Source organism: Fringilla coelebs (genome assembly GCF_963513975.1).
Source record: "Fringilla coelebs genome assembly, chromosome: Z".
NCBI lineage: Eukaryota > Metazoa > Chordata > Aves > Passeriformes > Fringillidae > Fringilla > Fringilla coelebs.
The window spans coordinates 47,892,059-47,904,651 of NC_140031.1; the positions used below are offsets into that span (position 1 = coordinate 47,892,059).

General features: G+C 37.8%; 1 protein-coding gene across 1 annotated transcript in view; it reads right to left on the reverse strand.

Moving 5' to 3' along the window:
* PCSK5 (proprotein convertase subtilisin/kexin type 5) overlaps positions 1-12,593 on the reverse strand; it is a 171,280-nt gene that overhangs the window by 96,171 nt on the left and 62,516 nt on the right. The window contains exons 4-5 of the mRNA XM_084225783.1: positions 4,853-4,996; positions 2,507-2,583 (exon numbers count right to left, since the gene is read on the reverse strand). Coding sequence (XP_084081909.1) covers positions 2,507-2,583; positions 4,853-4,996 — 221 coding nt within the window. The remainder of the gene's footprint in view (positions 1-2,506; positions 2,584-4,852; positions 4,997-12,593) is intronic.

Genomic DNA, 12,593 nt, shown 5'->3' on the forward strand with positions numbered 1-12,593 from the left:
GTAATTTTAGAAAGTGCCACTCTGGTGCTCACACTAAAGTAATTTACAGTTAATTTTTTTTTGCCCCCTAATTTTTGACCAATAAGTCTCAGCAACAGAAGGTCTTCACTCTAATTAAAAGTGAAAAGATAGCACACAGATCCAATACTCTGATGTTTCACAGCTGCATGCAGAGCTGCCCAGACACCTGTGTATTTTTATAGCAATTCCTTTTGCTCTTTATCATTCCATCCCTTAAAAGCTGGATTATAAAATGAGGCAGAATAAACTAGATCATCATGAAAACGACAGCGCATTTGTAGATGCCACCTTCACTGAAAAACACAAATTACTATAAAGCAATTTTGTCTGTCCAGCTGCTACCGCAGGAAGCAGGAATCAACCAAACTGATCTACACAGTATGAAGTCTCTGAAATGCATGGCTTTCAGAATGTTCCCTGCCTGTGTTTAGCTTGACTTCTGACACAACTTAAGTATCTAGTGCCACATGGTCATGTATGCTGGACAATCTGAATTGCTGCCCCAATTTCTGAAAGTGTTTTAGATACAAAAAATACAGACAGGCTATAGTAATGCCTTTCAGTACCCGTGCAGTGGTTTAACTCTTTGTTTAGTCTAGGGGCAACTAGGAACAAAGGGCAAGAGCTGCAAAAACTGGAGGTGATTAGCTGCTGATTATCACACTTTGTGGGTCTGCTAATTGGAAACATTGAGCCTCTAAGTCGGTAGCAGAGGTTAGGCTGCCAAGTAATCTTACACTGAAAACATGCTTCATGTATCCTTGGCGTCCAAAAGCTGACCTGACACTATACCTCCTGATAACACTGACAAAGCTCAGTACAGCACAGCTTCTGCCCTCCTATCACCACATTTCACTGCAGAAACTTGGAAACTGGGCAGTGAAAGCACTTAAGGGGGAGGCAGGGTATGAAAACTAAAATGCCCTAGGCTCTAGGACATAAAAAAGCAGTCCAAATTTATATCCTCTATAAAACTTTAACTACTAATAAAAAAGAAAGCAGACTCCCTTTTCTGGACATGCTTTGTAAGCAAGTAACTTCAGTATTCAGCCAGAAAAAAAGATTCAACTTCACAGGTAAAGGTATGTGGCTTCTTGCTGCACCCAGAAGTCCTTGAAAGTGCACTGAAATTTCAATCTCCAAGCGTACCCTTGTTATACCCCAAGTCTAAGAAGAGGAACATCTTCTCACAGATGGGCCAGGATGTACCCTGAAGTGCATGTAGGGATACGTGTGTGCTGGACAGCGGAAGAGAGGGATGTGCTGTGATGCAAACACAGCAGCTCAGGTGAAGAGTATTTGCAGAGGGCAAGTAACAAGGCCCTGTTCTTCAGCCTGTCCTATTATGATGTAACAGCCTTTGCTGCCTTTATGAAGAAAGTTTTGACCAGGAGAAGATTCTCCTATCTAAGCGTGATCCAAGGTTGCTCCAACTTGCTTCTGCAGTTAAATCAATGTTAAATTTTGTAGCTGACTCCCAGCTTTCACCTGCTGCATTCTTCTGGACAAAATTTCTTTGTAGGAAAGAAACAACACAACCCCCAAAGCATTTTGTTAAGGACAAGGTTTCAATCTTTGTAGTTTCTTTTCTGTAGGCAGAAAGTATTAAATGCTTTCCACAATTCAAAAAAAAAAACAAAACCCAAGAACCCAAATCTCAAGAAAACAAAAGGCATAGTTAACATATTGACAACAAGAGGATCCTCCTTCCTTCAAAAGATGCAATTCCACAGAAAGGTGTTTCTTTCTGCCAAGTACCTAGCTAAGAAGGTGTTACCAACAAATAACTGTCCTCAAATACCCAGTGAGCTGAAAGGTGGCCCACTTCCTGAGGTGAAGTGTCCTCCCTGATCTTCTCCAAGCCTTAACTAGAGCACATACAAAGAGCAAGTTGGAATGAGAAATATCAGAAAGCAGAACTCTGAGAGGGAAATATGTCATTCATTGAGATATCTCCAACTAGTCATCTGACACAGATATAACCTGCCAGAATTCCCACTTCTGTGCTTTTATCTAACTCCAAATGAAAAATCTCCATCACTTTTATCTCCAACACATTGTTGCAGGGGAAAAAAAGCAACAACCTCTACTAATTCGCCAACTTCAATAAAAAAATTCTAAAAAGTTCGAGAGACTCAGAAACTAGGACAGTTGTAACACAAAATAACACCCTAATAATTCAATGAAATGATATTTAAGAAAAGCAAGCCATCCCATATATTCTGCTTCCCAAAGGGATGGAAAATTGTTGATTTCACATGCCCAGATCTCTCAGAATGATTTTTATGTGTTTTCAGATAGTTTCAAATTATTTCAAAGAGTCATATGTGCGCATGGAAAAGACAAAAACATGTATTTCACAAAGATTTTAATGCAGATCATTCTGTTTTATGAGGAATAAAGTTTTGTAGAGTTTCATAGACTAACTGGTACTTTCTATCTGATGGCTCAGATTAGAAATGTGAAGAGTGTCATAGTGCCTTACTTGTTCTCGTTGCTGGCATCATATCGAGGCATAGGGTCAAAATCATTTCCATTTACATCAAAACTGGCTTGCGAATCCTGTATCCAACAGAAGAAAGAAAACCAGTTGCTAATTAATTAGCCATCTACTCCATGGACCTATACATTCACTACCAGGTTCCTACAAAAAGAGTAAATAAGCTAACTTAATATTCCTGTGATTTTATGGCAACTGTCTTTTAGGAAAGCATTATATACAAGAATTATATATTTTATTTTAATTTTGGAAAACACAGAAGAATAAAAAATGCTCTGACAAAGTATAGGTCCAGCACTAGGAAGGAAATAGAAAATGGTGTTTCATTTAACCAGAAGACCACTTCTCTTCTAAGAACCTTTAAGAAGTTAAGAGAGTTTATTCTCAAAACTGAGATTTTGCTGAATGTTTTAAGATTCAAAAAATTATCTTCGTGACTATAACTGAAATTTCAGACATGGTTTCAAGAAATAAGAATAATATAATTTTCTTAAAAATATTGTTATAAAATTACATCTTGGAAAGCAACACAAACTGCTTCCCCATTTCCTTGGGAGTATAACTGTTTCAAATATCTGCAAGATATCTGTCTTTTTGTTCCATATTTATCATGGTTCTTACAGTTGAAAAGGGTTCCTAGAGTGAACAGCTGCTGGTTTGTATGGCTCTCATTAATGATGCAGTGACATGTGGTGTGTTGACATGGCAAACAGCAATTTTTAAACTCTTGTTTGTTCAAAACACATCTACCTCAAATATTCCTTTTTGTAGCCCCATCACCTATAATCTGAGATATAGAATGCATTTGTGATCAAACAAGCAATGTGTATTGCTTATGATTTTGGGAAATTCCTTGCTGGCATCAGGAAAGGGAGAGAGGAGTGGTAAGGATATAAATAGTTGCTTTAAATTCAGTGGTAGGGCAGTACTGGTATGAAGTGACCTGATACAATCTGGGTCATTCACTGAGGAGGTAAAACTTTATCTGCTTTATTTAAATAATTTAAGATATTAAAATGAAAGATGTGTCATGTGATAAGATCAAACATACATTGACAAATTGGGCAATTGCCCCCCATTTGTTTTCACACCCTCCAAGCTGAGTTCCACATGTACCATAGGGAGGGATACATATGTAAATATGGCTAATTTAAAATAAGTGGCTTTAAACTGTGGATACCATTGTAGTTTTTAATGGGTCATTAAAGATGTCTTTGTCAAAATCTCTTAATGCTCTATCAGGAAGTAATAAGCTTGCTGGCAAGAAGCCTGTGTTTAGAGCTCTTTAATAAGATCTAAATTTGTAATGGGAATGAAGGTATGTGCATGCCTTCACCATGGTCATCTTCACCAGTCCAGCTCAATCCAAATATATTTGCTTCTTTTATTGCTCTGTGTAGAAGTACAAGTACACCTTGCACACTTTATTTCAGACAAATCATAAGGTCCTCACAGTTACATGCCTTCAACTAATGCCTACTTCCAAAAGATAGGACAAACCACTCCAGTAAAATGTGGACCTGATGCTCTGAACATCTTTAAACTCCAACACAGGAAGTAACCCACTAGAGAAGAAGATTCTCCTTATGTTATCAGCTTCCAAGACAGATTAAATCAGTCATCTAAATATGGTGAACCACAAGCATACAGAAAGCTCCTTAGGCAAAGTGACACACAGAACATAGAAAACAATGGATGCAGCTCTATCACAAATTGTGAGGGTACTCAGTAGAGTTAAAAGAGATTTATTAGAAAGAATATTCTAAAACAGAATATTCTTTCTGAGTTATTCACTGTTCTTAACTGAGTGAATCATGAAAGGTCATATACTTTTCCTTTTATATTGTTTCTAGCAGTATGATAAACAGCTTTAAAATTAATGCATGAAAGGATTACTGTAAAATTACTGTCTTTGAGAAAAGCTTCTGTCTCACTGACTAAATGTATTGGCCAAATATGGAATTCAGCTGCATGTGTTAACTGAAAAGCAGTGTATTCCATTTCTAAGTTCTGAAAGTGTGAAGATATTAAGTAAAAAAAATTGCAGAAGAGACAAAAAATATCCAGTAACTGGTTCCAGTTCTTCAGATATTCAGGACAGCTACAAGAGGCATCCAGATATTAAATACGTTCAGATGAAACACAGTCTTAACTAAAACAACACATATTATCAAAACCTGTTTTACTTCCTCCCATTGGGGTTAACATTTGAGGAAACACTTGTATGATTCTTCCCCCTTCCCTCCTCTTTTTCTCCATCTTTCTAGAAGCAGCAAATTATTTTTGAGTAATATCAAAGCAGGAAATCTGGGGGTTCCTGTGGACACTCACATAATTCTGCATCAAGTCTGGGTGGTTTCTTTCAATGCCGTCATCCAGGATGGTGACCACAACATTCTTTCCAGTGTATCCTCTCTTCCAAGCACCTACTATATTCATATCTGATTGGCAATGGTGGGTGTTGTCACTGCAGTGCTGGGGAAAGAAGAGGAAATAAAGATGTTGTATATTGGAGAATACATCCTACTTACATTAACATTACTATTTAAAATCACACATGAACGTATTGAGTTGAATAGAAACTATAAAACTTTGACACCTTTATTTAGACAGAAAGTAATTTTAAAAACACAAAGTGTATAAAACTGCTAGTCCTGCTTATTTCTCTTTCTGATTACTCTTCTTCATGCTAAGCAATACGAAAGGAAGCATTCAGCTGTACTGAATTTGAAATATTTGACTTTTTTTTCAAAAAACCAAACCATATGTGGATAAAAGTAGACAAATGCCTGTACTGAAATGCTAATGGAAAAAAAAAACCCACCTTGCTTTTCAGAGCTTATATGCTATGTACAATTTCTTGACAGAATGTTTGGAAACCAATCAAGATTCATTTCTATCTACAAAAGAAGGCTTTTGGCAGGTTTTATGCAGTATCAGCAGGAGATGAGCCACAGTTAAGAACCTTAATGAAAACACCACTCTGAAAAACTTGCATCTTAGGGGGCTGGATGAATTGTAGATAGTGCTGATTGACAGCAGCCTGGGGTACAGCTTTCAGAGCAACCAAGTCCGGTATCATGGAGGAAGAAAGTTTAGTGTATATTAAAGCTGAAAGCCTCTTCCTAGACACAAATGAACTCAGTTCATGTGAAGAAATCTGGCTCGCCATGGTAATGAGACATGACCCTCAGGTATTTGCAATGCCCCATTAGCCACTCTCTAATCCACACGCACAGCCCTCCCCTGTGAAATTAGTTCAATGAGCCGCTCTCAGGAGCACTGCCTTCCTGCAGCTCTGCCAGACTCAGACAGAGCAACAGGCAAAAACAGAACAAAGACAGGGTACAGGGAAGAATAAAAGCAAAGGGTGGGAAGAAGAAAAAAGAAATTAAAGGAGAAATTTGTATCATAACAACAGTGGCTGTAGAGCATGCTCCATCTCAATCCCTGTCCCTCCACCTCATGTCCCCACTTCAGCCTCCTGTCTTGTCACTCTACTACTTCTAAGGAGTAAATAGATTGGGAGGGGCGTACTCCACCTTGACTAAGTCTTCTCCAGTCAGCAAACTTTCTCAGCCTCCATTAGCAACCCTATGTGCAAACTGATTCCTATTAAATCATATTTTACCTCCTCCTCCTTTTTCTCCACTTTACCACCCAAATCAGAGGATTTAAGAATGGTCATTTGTTATTACTGGAGCAAGGTTATATTATTATACATAATATAAAGTCTCTCTCAGGATTTTTCCATTGTGCCCACAAATATCTGTCGCTCTCTGCCTATCCATCCCCACACAAAGGACTCCAGGGACCAGTTCCAAGGAATGTGTAGCTTTTGTTCTCTGTATTGCTTGGAAATGCTCATGCTGCTGGCTTTATAAAATTAATTACAGTGTAAACTTGCTGAATGTAATAGTTGTACACATGAGGATTTCTAAGGTACAAACAAGATGGTTAAACAAATTTAATGTTTCCAGGTACATTTTTCTTTTTCAAAATGTTACTAAATTAAGTAACAGAAAATACCTGCAAAAGTTTTTAGTATCATCCCCCACATTTTCTGCTGTGGAGACAAAGAGACAGGAAGATGGAACCACTAGCCTTTAGCCACAGGGTGAACTACAACAGACAATCAGGATTCCTGGCTCTGGCCTCCAGTCAGATTTACTGGACCATTACACTGCCTTTATCTCCATTTCTGGAATGCCAGATGACCCTCAGCTGCTTTGCTTAATGTCTAGTCCTCTCTTCCTAAGGGATGAGCTTGTTATTTTGCTTTCATGCCAGCCAAACCACACAGGCTGAGCAAGCATATGGGTATTTTAATCCCCATTCCCTTGCAAGCTCTTTGGATTTCTGCCAGGAGGTCACTAGTACTTCCCTTAATGAGTCCATTGCCCTCACTTGTCTTACTTGAATATTTTCTTTTGTGGCGGTGACTGAAGGGGCCTTTGCTAGGGTTCTTGTGCATGGAGACAACCATGAAAGACATCTCTTGCCTTACTGTGTGCTCTGATGATTCTCTCAAGAGACACATAAGGTCAAATTAAGAAAGGAAGGGTAAAGCAGTCGTAATTGTGAGACCACTTCTAACTTTAGCACACAGCATATGTTAACATAGGATACAAAATGTAAAAGCAACAAAGAAGCAGCCAAATGGGAGTAGTTCAAAGCAGATGAAGAGTTCAGTTATTATCATTACAATAAAAAACAGCTTCTCATGTCCTATTTAGAAGAGCATCTGGGTTTTTCCACCTCTACTCCCTGCTGGTTTTCCTTCTATTCAATTATTTATTTATGCATTTTTTAATCTCTGCCCTGTTTCTAGCCTTATTTTTCTCTTCCAATACTTTCTCTTTCCAATACAATGTCTTTTACTACTGAAACACCAGTTTTATTTAATTCAACATCTGATCCAAAATTTCTGTATTTTAATCACAAATTAGACTTTCCCCCATATTTGTGTCTGTATTTCTCCAGATAAATCAGAATGGGCATTTTCCTCTTGAAGCAGTCAGATTCATCTTTCATCAAGAACACTTTTAATCTCAGAGTGGAATTACTCCTCAAGTAATCTTTTATGGTATATGGTATAGATATGCCATTCCACATACAATAGCATCTAATATGTCAGCTATTACTTGGCTTCACTTGCACCCTTTTCTGTCCCCTTGGACTGGTTTTGGCTGAGATAGAGGTAATTCTCTTCACAGTGGCTAGTATGGGACTGTTTAGGATTTGTGATGAACTGAGTATGGATAAAACAGGGATGTTTTTTTATTGCTTAGAAGTGGTTACCAGAGCCAAAGCCTTTTTCCTCTTCACATCACTCGCTCAGTGAGGAGGCTGGTGGCAGACAAGAAGTTAGGAGGGTACACAGGGTGACACAGTGACCTCAACTGACCATATCATAGGATGTCATGCTCACTACTTAGAGCTGGGGAGGGGGAGAAGGAAGGGGAAAATGTTCCAAGTGATGGCATTTGCCTTCCCAAGTAATTTTTACACAATGGAGCCCTGCTTCCTGGAGATGGTTGAAAACCTGGGAAATGGTGAAGGAATTCCGTTTTGTTTTGCTAGTGTGTGCAGCTTCAGCATTCCCTATTAAGCTCTTATTATCTCAATGCATATGTTTTCTTGCTTTTACCCTTCGATTCTCTCTCTGATCCCACTGCTGGGGGAGTGAATAAGCAGTAGTGTGGTGCTTGGCTGCTGCATTGGTTAAAATTCCTCCTTCCTTCAAATAACACTTCCTGCCAGGAAATTTCCTGTGTTCCATTCCATGATTTTTCTTTAAGCACCTGCTGTTTCTCTACCACAAAGCCAAATTACATTGTCAGGTTGTTGGCAGAGGGCTGGTTTTAATTAATTTGGAAGCACTTTTTCAATTTACAGTGTTACCCAAAAAAGAACTATTAAACATCTATCATTACAATAAATGTTACATGATCCAGAATGACTGAATTTTGTATCAATGAGCAAATACTGAATTTTATGGTTTATTTTCAATCAATTTTCCATATTCTTTCTTGTTAGAAATTTTACTTGAATTAGAGTTTTATTTGTTAGAATAAAAACAACTTTTGCCATGATCATGTACAAATACAGTGGTCGGAAACTTTTATTAGGTCAGTCAATCTTTGAACTGTTGTTTTCTGAATTTTAAAGGGAACAGTATAAAATAGACTATTCTACTGTATTTTCTGCCTCTTGAAACAATCAAGGTAATTCAGAAATGTCCTGCATTTGTACTATGACTAGACAACTGCATTAAATCAGCACTACTTCAACATGCATTGCTTTCATCTATAGCCTGGAGAATACCACCAAAAGGAATAAACAAACTCTTGCCCAGTTATTTAGAGTAATTTTACTAAGATTTTTAAGATTCGACTACGATTTTAAAAGGGCATTCAAAGAACGATGTTTTTCTTTGGAATGTTTAATTTGAAAATGTTAATGACACAATCAATGGTGTATCATAAAAACCATGTACAAGGTGGAAAAACCTCTGAAGTACACATAACGGACATAACTTTGGAAGGATTTTCTGAAAGTTTCATGCTGCAGTCAGTATCAGACATGGGCATGGATTCTCACACTTTGTCTTAGGTTAGAAAGGGGGGGGGTGTATTCTATTCCTATCTGATGGGGCGGTTATCTTCTGTTAACTGGGCAGTTTTCTTTGTCTCTTACACAAGCCATCCTCCCTCCGGGGAGATGTCTTCTGTCACTGGGTCACTGAGTCTCACTCCATGACTGATAAAATTACATCATCCCCTTGTGAGATGCTCTGCCCAGGGGGAGGAGCCAGGCATTCCTACCTGGATAGAATCTCAGATTTGGAACACCACAGGCAGCCTTTTCCCACTGGATTACCAGAGGAGCAGCTGTCTTCTTCACTGGATCTTCAGAGGACTACACCTTTCTACAGGCTTACTGCTTCCACAGAACCACATCTGAGGACAGCAGCCAACATTTCAGTGTGACTGCTACCAACAACCTGACCAACAGGGTGTCAGGTTGTATTCTGACTCTGTCAGTGTTGTTTTGTATGCCTTGTTTATTTTATTTTTATTTTCTTCCCTAATAAAGAACTGTTATGCCTGGTCCCATACCTTTGCCTGAGAGCCCCCTTAATTTCAAAATTATAACAATTTGGAGGGAGTAGGTTTACATTTTCTGTTCCAGGGGAGGCTCCTGCCTTCCTCAGCAGACACCTGTCTTTTCAAACCAAGACACACTCATTTTGTGAAATGCCTGTAAAAACTACCTTATGGTCATTATTGTAATGTGTCTGCTGCACTAATTTTTATAGTTGGGAGACTTGGTATATCCAGTTAGGAATCAGGAACAAAACTGAACAGTTAAACTGAAGAATCAAGAACATACCAATTATTAAAATATTTTGGAATTAAAGAGATTAAAATCAAATTACAAGAATAATAACTGTAAAATTCTCTTCTGTCTTGCTTAGCAATGTCTATTTGTCTACAAAACCAGAGTAGAAACAGAAGTTTCTAATTCTGTGACATGCAGTTTCTCAGAAATGGCATACTGTGCCCTCTGTAAGTCTTCATGACTTCACTGCACTGGTTTCTTGCAGTTTTTGAGTTACAAGGAATTCTTTGGCAACATCCAGTCCTTATCTATGGGGATATAAAGAAACACAACATGATAATAAAAAAGACCAATTGAGTTTGACAAGTCCTGGATCTCATTTAGTGTTAGAGTACCTATACTTCTGATCATTGGAAAGCTCTGAAATACTAAATCCCAGTTAGGGATTAGAAAAGATAGATTGTGGGTATTGAGAAGAACAACAGCAGCAACAACGAGTCTGGTTTCCTTAGAGTAGTAGTGAAATGGTCTTTGACACAGACAGAAACAAAAATACTACAGTCATGTTCTCTGCATCAGAGGGTTTGTCAGCTACTAACCTGCAAGCATGGAGAAGACAGAAGCTGCACAAGATCGCTCGTAGAGGAAGGACAGTCAAGGACCTATGGCTTGACCTTGAGCAACATAAGCAGAGAGAAAGGGGGCACACAGGGCAGATTCTGACATTCTGTGCAGTTAAAGAAATTACTATGTTCCTCTTCTGTGAAGGGAATGTAATGTGCAGCATTTGGCACTCCTAGCTTGGTCCAGGCAAATGCACAGGCAGCAAAGGTCATACGCTTTTTAATAGAGGGGACATCCTAATACTACATTCAGCTTTCTGAGGTACGGGTTTGTGCAGTGTTTTAAGTTAAAACTTGCCAATTATTCTCTCTTTTCCTGCAAAAAAAAAGAAATAATATATTTTTTATTATGCTTTTCAGGTGATCCAATTTTAAACGGGAATGAAAGAAGCAAGCAAGGTAGTAATCAAGACAGTTGGAAAGCTAGGGTCCTTATTAAAATGGGCTTAAGATAATGTGATCTACTGAAATGACTTTTTGGCTTCTCCAAAAAGCCAAGAGTAAGCACTTGAAAGATACATTTTCTAAACAGACTATTAAAATAATGTTTATTTTTAAAAGTATTTCTCCCTTTTAAAAGTTATTTTATCACAAAAAAAAAGATGATCAATGAAGAATTTTTAGAAGGAAGAATACTTGCAGATCTTTTTTATTTTTCTCAGGCATAATCTGATACTTAGTGCATGACAAACAGCACTTGATAATTGTATACAAAAAGTATTTCCTTCTGAGTTACATCTTTAAATAATTTCTGATTGTTGCTGCACACTGTATGTTTAAGATCTAGCAGGAGCAGGCAGACAACATAGAGCCTGATTAATCTCAAATACAAGATTTTTTTGCATGAAGTATCATCTGACTTCTGGAGTCATACTTTGCTGAATTGCTACTTTTTTAAAATCTGTACCTGTACCAAGAGAAATATTTCAAGACTGCATGATATTAAATATTTAATTCCAATTTATTGCTTATGCAGCTTCAGAGGGTTTAGTTAATTTACTTTAAAGATGAATGATTCTTAAGCTTCAATGATGCATTAACAAAGAATACACTTAGAGGCCAATAAAACAATCACAGACATGCACTTTTTTTTTGCCTCTTTAAGCAATGAAGAAGAACAGAAAATCATACAAAAGGGCTTCTTACTTCATAAGAATATCTGATGACTACAGAGAGAAAAGTAACTTACAAACCTACATATATGGGTTTTCAAAGTGAAAAATATATGTTTAAATGTGGGTTTTTTTTTGGCGCTGATCAAACTGCTATTCTTAACAAGAGCAATAATTCATAACATGTTAAATTTGTGTACAAGTCAAGTCCATCACTTTTTCATCACTGGCACCTTTTAAAATCAATATTCATGTTTTTTTTCTGCAAACTGTGTGCTGGCTTAAAGAGGAACTAACTTAGGGAAGCCCTTTACATCCATTTCACACAGCCTGATGACAGTGCACTCTTTTTAGAGTTCCCCTGCTTCTAGGACTTCACACCACAAAGTATCTCTCCCAGCTGCAACTGCTTCTAACATCACCTCCTCCAACATGAGCCATAACCTGCGTCTCCAATGGGACATCTGCCTCTAGTCCCATTTCTTTCCCGTGTGGTAGCAACAGGAGAGATTCCTTCAAGGCTGAGAAAGAAAAGCACCTAAAAATGCCTTATGCCACCTCCACTAATAGGCAAATATGAAAAGTTTCATTTAAAAACTTTTTAAAACCACTGTGAAAGGTTCACTACAATATATAATGATAACATCATCAACAACAATAGTGATGATAATAAACAGCATATCAGACTGATGTGCCTTGTATATCCTTGCATCACTGCTCATGTGTCAAAGGTCATATGCTGAAAGGTATGTGTCAGTGTATGGACTCACCCTGCGAAGCACTGGGAGAAATATAAGAACAGCATGCAGAACATTTTGGGAAGAGAGAGAGAAAATATAAACAATTTCCTGTGTTTATTGCCAAAAAATGCCAGAAGGAAAGAAACATACAATGGAAGATATATATGTGGCCATATTCACTCAAGATCACTGTACAATGACTTACTGCTACTGCTGCTGCTACTATTGATACCATCAATACCATATAAATAGC